Source organism: Leptosomus discolor, chromosome 6 (assembly GCF_034619465.1).
Source record: "Leptosomus discolor isolate bLepDis1 chromosome 6, bLepDis1.hap2, whole genome shotgun sequence".
Taxonomy (NCBI): Eukaryota; Metazoa; Chordata; class Aves; order Leptosomiformes; family Leptosomidae; genus Leptosomus; species Leptosomus discolor.
Window position 1 is genome coordinate 9,188,519 of NC_141396.1, and position 12,529 is coordinate 9,201,047.

The 12,529-nt window shown below is 37.3% G+C and overlaps 1 protein-coding gene across 1 annotated transcript in view; it reads right to left on the bottom strand.

The window, feature by feature from the left end:
- ATRNL1 (attractin like 1) overlaps window positions 1-12,529 on the bottom strand; it is a 531,929-nt gene that overhangs the window by 448,858 nt on the left and 70,542 nt on the right. Inside the window, exons 8-9 of the mRNA XM_086466503.1 lie at window positions 10,666-10,921; window positions 1,989-2,172 (exon numbers count right to left, since the gene is read on the bottom strand). Of these exons, the coding sequence (XP_086322629.1) occupies window positions 1,989-2,172; window positions 10,666-10,921 (440 nt within the window). The remainder of the gene's footprint in view (window positions 1-1,988; window positions 2,173-10,665; window positions 10,922-12,529) is intronic.

Below are 12,529 nucleotides of genomic sequence, written 5' to 3' on the forward strand. Positions count from 1 at the left end.
AGACCAAAGGATACAACATCATTTTGTTCCAAAATGTAACGGGTCTGTGTGACAAGGTTTTGGCAGAGGGGGGGTTACAGGGGTGGCTTCTGTATGAAGTTGCTAGAGGTTTCCCCTATGTCAGATATAGCCAATGCCAGCCGGCTTTAAGGCGAACCTGCTGCCGGCCAAGGCCGAGCCAATCAGCAACAGTGTTTTTCGTCTCTGTGATAACATATTTAAGAGACTGAAAAAAGTTATTGGGCAGCAGTAATGGCAGCGAGTGAGAGAATATGTGAGAGAAACATCCTGCAGACACCCAGGTCAGTGCAGAAGGAGGGGGAGGAGATGCTCCGGGCGCCGGAGCAGCGATTCCCCTGCGGCCTGTGGTGAAGACCATGGTGAGGCAGGCTGTCCCCCTGCAGCCCATGGGCGGTGGAGCAGATGACTGCCTACACCCCGTGGAGGGCCCCCACGCCGGAGTAGGTGGATACCTGAAGGAAGCTGTGACCCCATGGGAAGCCTGCACCGGAGCAGGCTCCTGGCAGGACCTGTGGCCCGTGGAGAGAGAGAAGCCCACGCTGGAGCAGGTTTGCTGCTGGTGACCCCGTGAGGGGGGCTCACGCTGGAGCAGTCGGTTCCTGAAGAACGGCACACCATGGAGGAGACCCACGCTGGAGCAGTTCATGAAGGACTGAACCCGTGGGAGGACTCACGCTGGAGAAATCATGGAGGACTTTCTCCCATGAGGGGGACCCCACATTGGAGCAGGGGAAACGTGTGAGGAGTCCTCCCCCTGAGGAGCAGGGAGCAGCAGAAAACAACAGAGTAATGAACTGACCCTAACCCCCATTCCCTGTTCCCCACCCCGTGCTGCTGGGGGGGGAGGAGGGAGAGAAAATCGGGATCAAAGTTAAGCCCGGGAAAGGAGGGAGGGGTGGGGGGAAGGTGTTTTAAGATTTGGGTTTATTTCTCATTACTCCTCTCTGAGTTAATTGGTAATAAATTACGTTTTCCTGTAGTCGAGTCTGTTTTGCCTGTGACGGTAAATGCTGAGTGATCTCCCTGTCCTTATCTCAACCCCACAAGCCTGTTGTTATTTTTTCCTCTCCCCTGTCCAGTTAAGGAGGGGGAGTGATAGAGTGGCTTTGGTGGACACCTGGCATTTGACCAGGGTCAACCCACCACACAAGAATATGATATAATCAAAATTCCAGCAATTTAAAAATACATTAAAAGGGAAAAAAAATTCTTGTAGTAATGTTTCCAGGCACCATGAGTTAGTGGCATTCAAAATGAAGAGCCTCAGTGAAATCAAACCCACGTTTCCAACATCCGAGAGCAAGTCTTGTGTCCTTAAATTTAAGCCATCAGTGCTTGACACAAATACTAAATTTCAAGAATAAAATGTTCCCAGAAATAGTTCATCTCTAAGGTAAGAAAAAACATTTAAGATCACTTTCTAGACATAACATGAGTAGCATTCATAAGTTACAATAAACTTGAAGGACAAGGAACTGACAAAAATAGAAACACCAAGAATATTAATAACTAAGGATCTCTATACAGTACCAGGAATTTTCTCTCCTATTTCTGATAGTTTTGTGTAAAAATAACCTTCCACAGTTCTTAGATTTCTCTACTTATTTATATAACAGGTACTTGAATGTGCATCAGCAGTATATTCATACCATGTGGAAACAGTACACAATGCAGAACTGCATAGTGGTTATGTCTGGACAGGAAAACCTTTCCTTAATTTGCAGAACATGTGCAAAGCTTCCTCCCTGTCATTCACTCAGTGTGTAGCTCCAGTAATCCGCTGGCTAAAGTTTAATCCCTCACCACAATTCTTCCATTTTGTTGCAGAGAACACACTGGTCTGCAACAAAATGGATACGGAGGTGCCTATGTGACCTTACTAGAACCTTACTCTGCCTTACTCTATGCTTATGTTTTCTTTTTCAGAAGCATATAACTTAGTTTCCTACATTACAAATGCTACTTACCATGTCCGAGTATTGACTTCATATCTGTAAAGATCATCCACCAATCCATACTTATTGCCAGGTAATGCTTTGTATCCACCATGGACATAAACAGATTTTGTCAGTTCATCATAGACACTGGTATGGCCATATCCACCTTGCACAATTGCTCCTTTTGTTTCTGGTACGAGCCAAGAATTAGACCCTGGAATAGATGTACAAAAGACATAGATTTAAGGCTTACTATTGCTAACACACAATACTAGTTTTCAGTATATAAAAACATTTTCACTATAATTCTAAACACAGCAATAACTAGGGACTTGTTTTAAGAAGTAATTTTATACCAATGTATCAAAATATCTGCAATTGGATAATGTTGTTGACTATTATCTGCCATTCTTGATGCAATCACAAACACATCACTGTTACAGGTGCCAGGCAGTATCTCATACTGTCCCATGTGTGAGTTCAGCACACACACTAATAAAAAAAAAAAAAAAGCCCAAACTTTTTTCGTATTTTCCCAAACCTAGAAAATATGAAATTAAGAGTCACAATTAATTCTCTCTCAACCTTAACTTTGTCCCACCAGAGATGGCTAAGATAAGAGTTCAGTGCTCCAGCTACTTCAGCTGCAGCAGGAACACCTGTGCTCGATCACGGGGAAACTGTCTGGAGAAGCCTGGCAGAAACTGAACTGCTGTGAGTTGAGAGAAGCATGTAATGTAAGGTAGCTCAAAGTACACATGGATACAGACAGACACTTTGCTAGTAAACTGCAAAACTGAGCTAAAATCAGTTTCCATCCACTGTTTCTTAGCTATTTAACTGCAAATATACCTACTCAGTTGCTGAAAACTCACAGAAGGATAACTTGATAGCAGCTCATTAAACCGGCACTTAAATTCACATTTTACATCACATCATTAATAACTGCAAAGAGATGCCCAATAAAACTATTCACAATAGCTGTTATGACTGAAGAACAGAACACAATTGGAAAATATTTTACCATAGCAATAAAAAAGACAGAGAGGTTAAGTGACTTCTTGTTGCCTGTGGCCCTGAAATTTCCGTTTTTTTTTCCATCCATCTTCCCAGCTGATGACATAAGTCACAAAAAGAGCAAGCCAGGAGGTAAGTACCACCTGTAGAAGCCAGCCTATTCAAAAGAGACTATGATGGTAAGACAGCCAGTTCTATGGATGTGAAATGGAAGAAATAATTCACTTGGAGCCTCCTGAAAGTTACGTCAGAAGAACAGAATGTGTGGACAAGGACTTCCAAATTGGAGCAGTCTCCTAATTCTTAAACCAAATTGGCTGCCATTGTCAAGTTATTTATCCAAGGCTAGCACACAGCACCATACACCTTGCTTGACCTGAAAGTTAGTTTGAATTCCATTTCAATTTTTATCTGATATTATGCAGCTAGTTTAAGACTAGCTCTTTTTCCTCTGGATTCTTCTGTTCAGTGGAGACTCATGACTTCCAGTTATTACTGTCGCCATTCTACTTTCATTACACGGTTTCCAGGCACCGCCTTGATAAGCAAGTCACAATTTTCTCAGTAACAAGTGCTTATAGCAAATTACAAAGTATGGATTTAAACTGGAGGACTTCTGCTGATTTTTTGTATGTATGAATGCTAATATTTGTGTAATGCATTACTTATATCTGACACAGTATATTTAGATTATTTATACATAGTATAATGTAACTAGCACTCTATTCCAATCTCTGCATTGGATATTACCAAGCTATTAAAAACTGCAACTCTGAGCACAAACACCAAATTTGTACCAATAATTCTGTATTTTACATACATATTACTTTGCTAACAAATATATTTACTTGATACAATTTGTGTAAGAGGGTTCCTGAGGAGTCAACCTTCAGATACACCTTTATCACCAACATCATCCCCCTTTTTTCATTTAAATAGTAAGCAGTCCTAAAGACTGGCATATACGCTTTTCAGGGAAAAACAACTATTTCTACACATAAATTTACACCTTGGCATTGATCATACACATAGTAGAATATTTTGCATTTATATCTGACTGATTTATGTACCATTTAGAACACTGTCATGGTAAAATTGCATATTGCATAGCTTTACATGACTTGCACAGAAATACAAATATCATGTAATAAAAACACGTGCTATGGTTAACCACCTGAATTTGAGAAAAGAGGTCCAGCAACACCTCTCTGAAATAAAAGCCAAAAGCACTATTACAGTTTCTCCATCTATTTCCCATCCTAAAATTTAGTTGAGCTGCCTGAATTTTGAATACTGAAACGTACATAAGCAGTTTTGATCATTCACACTTCTTCAGCATCTTGAATATTGTATCATTCAGACAAAAATACACTTCTGTCTGAATTTAAAGACATTACTATACATATGATCTGGGCTTTTAAACAACTTATTGATATGGATCTTCACCTATCTTTTTTTTAAAACAGAAATCCAATTTTTATTGAAGGTATTTACATAACTCTTCTCATCCTCAGAGATCCCACTCTTTCTATCAACAAATTAGATGAGGTACTTGATTGACCAAATCAGTCATGCAGAACTCTGCATCCTGAACAGCTTAAAAAGCCAAATACAGAAAGATGTCTATGAATAAAAAAAAAAAAATCCAGAAAAAAGGAAATAGGATTTTGTTTTATTTCCAGATTTCAATTTGTAATAGACAGTGTAAAAATAAGAGCAAATTAATTTTGAGAAGAAAAAAAAAAAACAAACCACACACACGCAAAAAAAAAATATTCCAGTAATATGGTCTTCCACTTTTCATTTGTAATTTGACATTTTTCATCAATATCTGGGCAACCTTCCAGAGAACTCTACCACAAAGTTTCTCTTGAAATGCTTAGGCACTTCACAATGATAACTTCACATAATTAAATCTGTCAGATACTAAACAGCTGGACAGTGTTACAGCTGGTATATTCTGTTCACCTTTGTCAAACAGCATCATGCAGTTCATGTCCAGCTTCACCACAACCATTTACACAAGACTGATCAAGTGAAAAAAAAAAAAATAAAAGGCATCTATGAAAACATGTAAACAGAAAAAGAAATTACAGCTGAGACAGATGCTAAACTCACTAATTTAAAGTACTGAAGCTGGGGGTATGACTCCGTTCCAAAATTCTGACAGATGCAGTAAGTGAAATTGCAGGCCCAGTAGCAAGCTTTTTAAACAAAGCCAGTTAGATATTACCAAAGAACAGCAACAATAGTGCTGACGTTAAAGATCAGAGGGAGGAGAGACAAGATCTGGAGATCTGGGCAATTAGAGATCTCAAGCTTGCTTAGTAATATGCAAAGATTTAGAAAAAAAAAAAAGTATTAAAAAAAAAGGATAAACTAAAAATGTTGAAATAAGGGGAAACTGTTTCACTGGATAATAGAAAGGTAGCAAACCATTTACATCACATTTACCTAATCTACAGAAGGAAAAGTAGGTGTTCTCAGTATTTCAGCCTCAGTAACATCCTTACGATAGTGTCACAACAGCAGTCATAAAAGAAGCCATTATAATGGCATGGGATTTGGGCACTGAACAAGAAGCAGCAATGAACAATGTTGAGAGGTGCTGGGATTACTAGGGAGACTTCTTAAGGATCAGAACGAAGGCGTTTTATAATTTAGGGTGCAATAAGCGCATCAATTTAGATACTATGAGTTCACAGAAGCAGTAAAAAAAAAAAGCCATGCAGAATGAACTTGATGATCTTGACTACCAGAAAAAAATTATCAAAATCCAATAATAATTTAAAGATATTGTGCACTGGGATTAGCAACATGAAATTCTATAAAATGGAAGCTCATCAGTTGATAATGACTGAGAAGAATGAGTAGGAGCCCACTGCTTCATCAGAGAAAGTCTATGAGCCATTAATGACTTTCTCATGGACGCAGCACAAAAGTCCTTTTACTACACAAAAAGTGAGGTGTTCCCAATAACGTAGGATTAAGATTATTTAGCCAGGCACTGGTGAAATCTCACCTAGAATATCACAAAGGCTTTTCTAATCATCCATGTACAAGAGAGATTAATTCCTTGTGGAAACGGTACAGATATAAACTATTAGAGCGAGAGTGGAATAGATGAGGTTGCCTTAGTTAGTCTTGCAAAAGGGAAGATTGGTATCTATACATATAATTCAAAGACAATATCCAGAGATAAGTTGATTACATTAAACAATTTATCACCCAGAAAACAAGTGGATATAAACAGATCATTGATAAAGCTAGGCTATGAATTAGAAGGTGCCTAGTCACTAAAATTATAAACCAATTTTCCAATGACACTGTGAACAAAACCCAAACTGTTTAAGAGCAATCCTCATATATTTTTGAAAGGAACTATAAAATATGGTGTTTACTTTTTAAAATCCCTGGTTTTGATGGCCAAGGTGATTAATTCCAGCCTTTTGCTCACAGGAAGTTAATCACATCCAAAGATGTAACATCATTCCATTATCAAAGAATGCAAAGCAAGAGAAATGAGACAGAACCTCATTCATTCTTTTTTTCAGTTCATTTCTCTATAAGAAACTGATTGGGATGGCCAAATCAAGAAAAACTGCAAATTTGAGCAATAACCATTTTATAATTCAAACCAGAATAATAAAAATAGCATTTTGAGATAAAGTTGTCTCTAAAAAGATGTTTGGAAAAAAAAAAAAATGTTACTACGCAGTAATAAATCCACTAAAAAAAATCCAAGGAAAGGTAGATACATTGGCCTGATCTGTCCCTACCACAATACAAGCTTTGAACAGGTAAAAAGAACAAAATGTCCAAGAAGCACCCCCACGTGCCCTCTCCATTTCATTGCAGTGACAAACTAAAATTTCTCAAGAAACCATGAAGCTTATGCTAACTTACAAAAAAAAGAGGACATTACATCATAGGGCCATTTCTTTAAACACTATTTCAAAGACACATTTTTAATCAAAACCAACCTATAACCTACTTCTAAAGTCATAAAAAAATCCAGTCTAAATACCAAAGTGATATACTGCTAATCCAAACAAATCTCTGTCTTCTAAAAATATAAAATAAAATCACAGAAGATCTATTCAGAAGTTTCTTGATATATAAGGAGCTTTCATAAACCTCAGCTAAAACAAACCACCATTATTATATTCACCTTGAGATTCACATTGAGATTCTTACAAGGTTTATGAGGTACTGCTAACCTAAAGGGAAATAAATTTCCCTGGGGAGTAACCCAGAAAAGTTTTATGGTTCAAGTTAGTAAAATCATTCACATAATTCCCATACCAGGATTTATTGGTTCCTCAAAAGTTGTAAGTCTAGGTATAGCAAGAAAGGACAAGAGGAAGCTCTTTTGTTCCTGCAACAACCACTATACCTTAGGAGTAGAAATTAATTCCCATGGTTTTGCAGGGTGAAGATCTGCCTGCAAACCATGTCTGATTTTTCCAGAATTTGACTTTGATAGAAATTCTTCACTAATCAGACAACATCAGAGAAATTTTCAGACCATGCACACATTTGTTTCACGTGTTTTGTTAATACAAACTACATAGATGTGTGAAAAACTAGGCAATTCACAAATAATTAAAACTTCTTCAGATGTTTCTTGAGCCAGACCCTATGGAAATCAGGGTCACAGTAACTAAAGAAGGATTTAGTAACAGCATTCCACATATCAAGTTCAAAGTTCATTACAGGACTTAATCACTAGATGTTTCAATTCAGATGAATCAAATGGTAAGTTGCTTCTTTCTATGCCTCTCAGTAGGTATCTGCTAAATGCTTGAAAAACAGCCTTCATTAGGACCAAAAGCCATGGCTGATAACATTTAGAAAGAATAAAGCAGTACAACTGAAAATGCTAAGGCAATGTATGCTTTAAAATCAGGCACAAAGAGAGAAATTTGATTCCAATTTTTCTTTCTGTAACGTCAGAAGACCTTTTTTACCACAAATTTTCTTTCCTATTTAGGTGTGTTCAGAGCAATACTTCTATCACCTCCTATGTCTTATAAGGTTGGATTCCGAGCTGCTGAAGTCCCAGAAAAACTAGTCATTCTTAGTTCAAACTGCCATCTGGAATTTTATGGTTGAAAATGATCCTACAGCTGCAAAACTGTTGATAAATGCTGCAGCTGACACAGAATTCAGGCAAATTTGCCACAAAATTCATTTAACTTAGAGGGGAGGGCAAGGAGGGAGATGCAATGAGGTAAAATGAAATATGAGAATTATCGACAGCAGAAATGGTTCTATTACAGCATACAGACCACGTTCTGCAAAGCACTGCATGCACCAATAATCCTTCATCATATGAGTAGATTCACTGAAATCAATGGGTTTCCACAGTAATACCCTATATTGTTACAGGTTTACTTTATATTTGATGCAAGAGAAGCATATTGACTCTAACAAATTAAATTTCTCACTAGTATGTGATAAAATCATCATTTCAGAAAGGAGACACCTGGACTACTGTGTCCAGTTCTGGACTCCCCAGTTCAAGAAGGACAGGGAGCTACTGGACAGAGTCCATCGGAGGGCCATGAAGACACTTATAAGGAAAGGCTGAGAGACCTGGGGGTCTTTAGCCTGGAGAAGAAGAGACTGAGAGGGGACCTTATCAACACTTATAAATACCTAAAGGGTGGGTGTCAAGAGGATGGAGCCAAGCTCTTCTCAGTGGTGCCCAGTGACAGGACAAGGGGCAACGGGTACAAACTGGAGCACAGGAAGTTCTGTCTCAACATGAGGAAAAACTTCTTTACCCTGAGGGTGACAGAGCCCTGGAACAGGCTGCCCAGGGAGGTTGTGGAGTCCCGTCCTCTGGAGATACTAAAACCCCATCTGAACATGTTCCTGTGTGACCTGCTCTAGGCTACCTTGCTTTGGTGGGGGAGTTGGACTAGATGATCTCCAGAGGTCCCTTCCAACTCCTACCATTCTGTGATTCTGTGAGACATAAAAACTTGAGAATAATTATCATAATAACTGCCAGAGAAATAAGTGCTTTCTCCTACTCAAAGCTTATTGCCATGGTATGAAATGTTTGGGGTTTTTTTTCTTTGTTTTATATATGCTTATTTATAGGCCATTTTATTAATTCTCTACAAACATAGCTTTAACATTAAACAAAATTTGAAATAGGAACAAGCTGTACATTTCAACCACAAGGCCAACAGTAAAATCCACCAGTCAGAAAATTTTACACTACAAAGTGAATCATGTACGCCTCTTTAGAATTAAACTAACCACAATAATAGGTGAGAATATTAGCACTTCTACTCCACACTAAATAAGCAGCATGTGAAGAAGCAAATAATTCAAAGTTCCAACAGGTATTACAGTGAACAGCATGCAGAAAACTAGAACAACACATTTTTGTCTTAAAGAAACTTTCTCTCTCGTAGGTTAAAAAAAACCTTTCAGAAATTAAGTTTTTCGAAAACCTGGCTCTTAATAGTTAAATCTTACAATATTGCTGTGAAACATCATTCTAATATGAGAGTTTATAGCAGTTCTATGTAGTTCAGTCAAATTTTTCAGTGTGGATAAAGCACATCACGGTGCTCTTCCTCTTATTCCCATTCTCTTTTATCCTTTTCCAATATTGTTATAGAATTTCAACACTACCATCGGAGATAATGCCACAAAGCATAAGAATCCTCCAAGATCTGAAGAGATTTCTCTAGCCCATAAATCTGTGTAAACAGTGTTTATATACATATGTATACATGCAAAAAAATAAAATGGAACAATTAAAAATTTATTATGCCTTAACATATAAATATTAGTTTGAAATTTTGTATTAGACATTCTGTGATTGCTTAAATAACTGAGGGACTCAGATCAATTTACAGAAAACAAGGAATCAAAAAAAAACTAAGAGAAAATTATAATTTGCATTGGTGGGCATGCAAATATTCCTAAAAATGTATCAGAAGGTGTCGATTTTCATGTTTATTCTATCGAAATAGTATCTTAGATGTACCTTGTGCAAGATAAAAAAAAAAAAAAACAAACCTCATTTTATTTAATTCTAGCATTTAAAATCACCCCTAGGAAAAGGTTGCAGTTCACAAGGCGAATCCCAAGACAGACATGACAGGTTCTTTACAAAAATTAGCATTCATTTTCTCAAATTTCCTCTAGTAGGAATGTATACACTTTAGACAGAACCCCATACACAATGATGAACTAAGTTATTACATTTCAAAAATCAAAATGAAAATATTACAGCAACATTAGAGAGCCTTCAAAATAACTAAGTTATTGTAGTAAGCACTGTTCTTTGTATTTTGTTTTGCCCTTTCTTTTTTTGCTTTGCTTATTCTTTTTTACTCTATCTATTCTGTGGTAAAAAAATAAGTTCCATCACATCATTAAACACTGTGGAATTTCTGATTTCAACCTTTACCCCTTTTAGAGTACCACAGCCATGTACACAACAACACGTAGCCAAAGCCATTACACTCCAAATATGTACAAAATGCTACTGCTTAACAAGAAATCTGATGTCCATGATTTAAACAAAAAAAATATGAGGTTTTATTTTGCAAAATATTTATTTTTCTTTCTGAAAACATGAGTGTTCTTCACTATTAAAAAAAACCCCGCAGGATTTTTTTTTCAATCAGTACATTATAAAAATGTTTTGAAAGTGACTTACTGATGTAGTATTCTTGCACAATGCTTGTGTAACCATATATAGCAGAATATCCAAAAATTATAATCATAACCACATCTCTGCTGTCCAGCTCTACTATGTGTGCTGAATGACCTTCCACAGCATATTGTTGGCCATGTACAAGTACTGCAGGTGTTCTGCTACTCCATGTTTGACTGTGTATGTTGAAAATCCACAGCTCATCTGTGACATTGCCATTGTTTGTTTCAATTTTGCCTCCATACATGTAGATGTCTTCCTGTAAAAATCGGGAGGGAGAGAAAAGAAAGCAAATAATGGATTACAGAAAGACAACATCTGAACTGCATACTTCTGTGTTGCGTAATATTTCATAATTGAACGATCTGATTTAAATCTTCACGTTTAATCTTACATTAACCAGCTCAATATCAGACACTAATCCCAGACAATGATATTTAAACTAAACCAACAATGATGATGAGGCTATTTCTCTGAAAAATAAACCCAGCCATGAAAAGGACACCAAAATGAATCTCAACTGGATTACTTCAAGCAGAAAAACTTTAATTACATGGTTCTTCTAATCCATACTGCAGTATTCTATTAAAAAAAAAAAAATCATGAAAGGAAATGATATTGTTTTCTTAAGGAACAGTTCACAGAGCTAAGCTGTGATTTTCCACACACTCAGTCTATGGGGATTTCATTCAGCACATGCACAAGAGAGCACATTCTCCCTTAATAGCAAAGTAACTTAAGTCTTGAGAAAATTCAGTTACCAGAGCCCAAAGAGATGGGGCAATGTGTGTACAGCACCCTCTTCGGCACATTTGCTAAAATCAAATCCCACAGGGGAATACTTTGAGTTCTTTTAAAGGGATGCAAAACAGATTTTTCAGTCTTCACGAACCACATACCCCAAACAGCAATGCCATCTGTTTTGGTAAGTAATGAATTATTTACTTAAATATTGACTGAAAGCAAATCCTACTAAACCTCAGATTTCATCTAGAGTTGCAAACCAAGGCATACAAATTCACAGAACAAATTCCAGCTTGTTGGCTTCACAGACTGGCTCAAGGACAGTTTATCCTGGGTAGAAAAACCTGCTTTGGGTTCTGAGAATGATACTCAGTCTTCGCTAGGACATACCAGAACCACATACACTCTGCATCCCATCTGCATGGTGTTTGTACACTTGGCAGTTGCCTTCCGCATACGGCAATGTAATATTCTAGGGTTTACCCTAAATTCAATCTTACCTGGTTTAAAAAAAAAAAAAAAAAAAAAAAAAAAAAAAAAAAAAGCAGCTGCAGGTCTAGCACATTTGGCAAAGTTTTGCTTGGCATGGAATACTGAGCCTCAAAAACACAGACTAGAAGATAAAAGAAACTATCTAATAGAAGAAGTTTGGATCAATCATGTGGAAATTTCAGACTTACTGTACAAGAAGCTAACGGGATCTAAATAGAAATGTAAGCTGTGTGCTACTATCATCATACACGTCAAGAAAGATGAACTGGCAAGCATGTAAAATACGATAGTAGAATGACAGTCTGTTTAGTCCAGCAAAACAAAGGCTTGAGAGGGTGACAATGCTGCCTATACACCTACAGGTGATGGTAAACAACACAGTCCAGCACCACATGAAAAACGTCTTCATTAATCAGAGTGACTACTCAGTAAATGACTGACCAAACTGCCTGACCTGTCTTCAAGAGTATACATGAAATTTCTGCAAGATTTTGAACTATTTTTTCATTAAGGCAGGTAAATATTTCTTGATTTGGAATTTAAATCACTCCTATGCAGTGATACTCTGTGTTACCGACTAGTTTGGACTGGTGATGTTTGAACAAAAGATGTTCACATCCTTCAGCAGGAA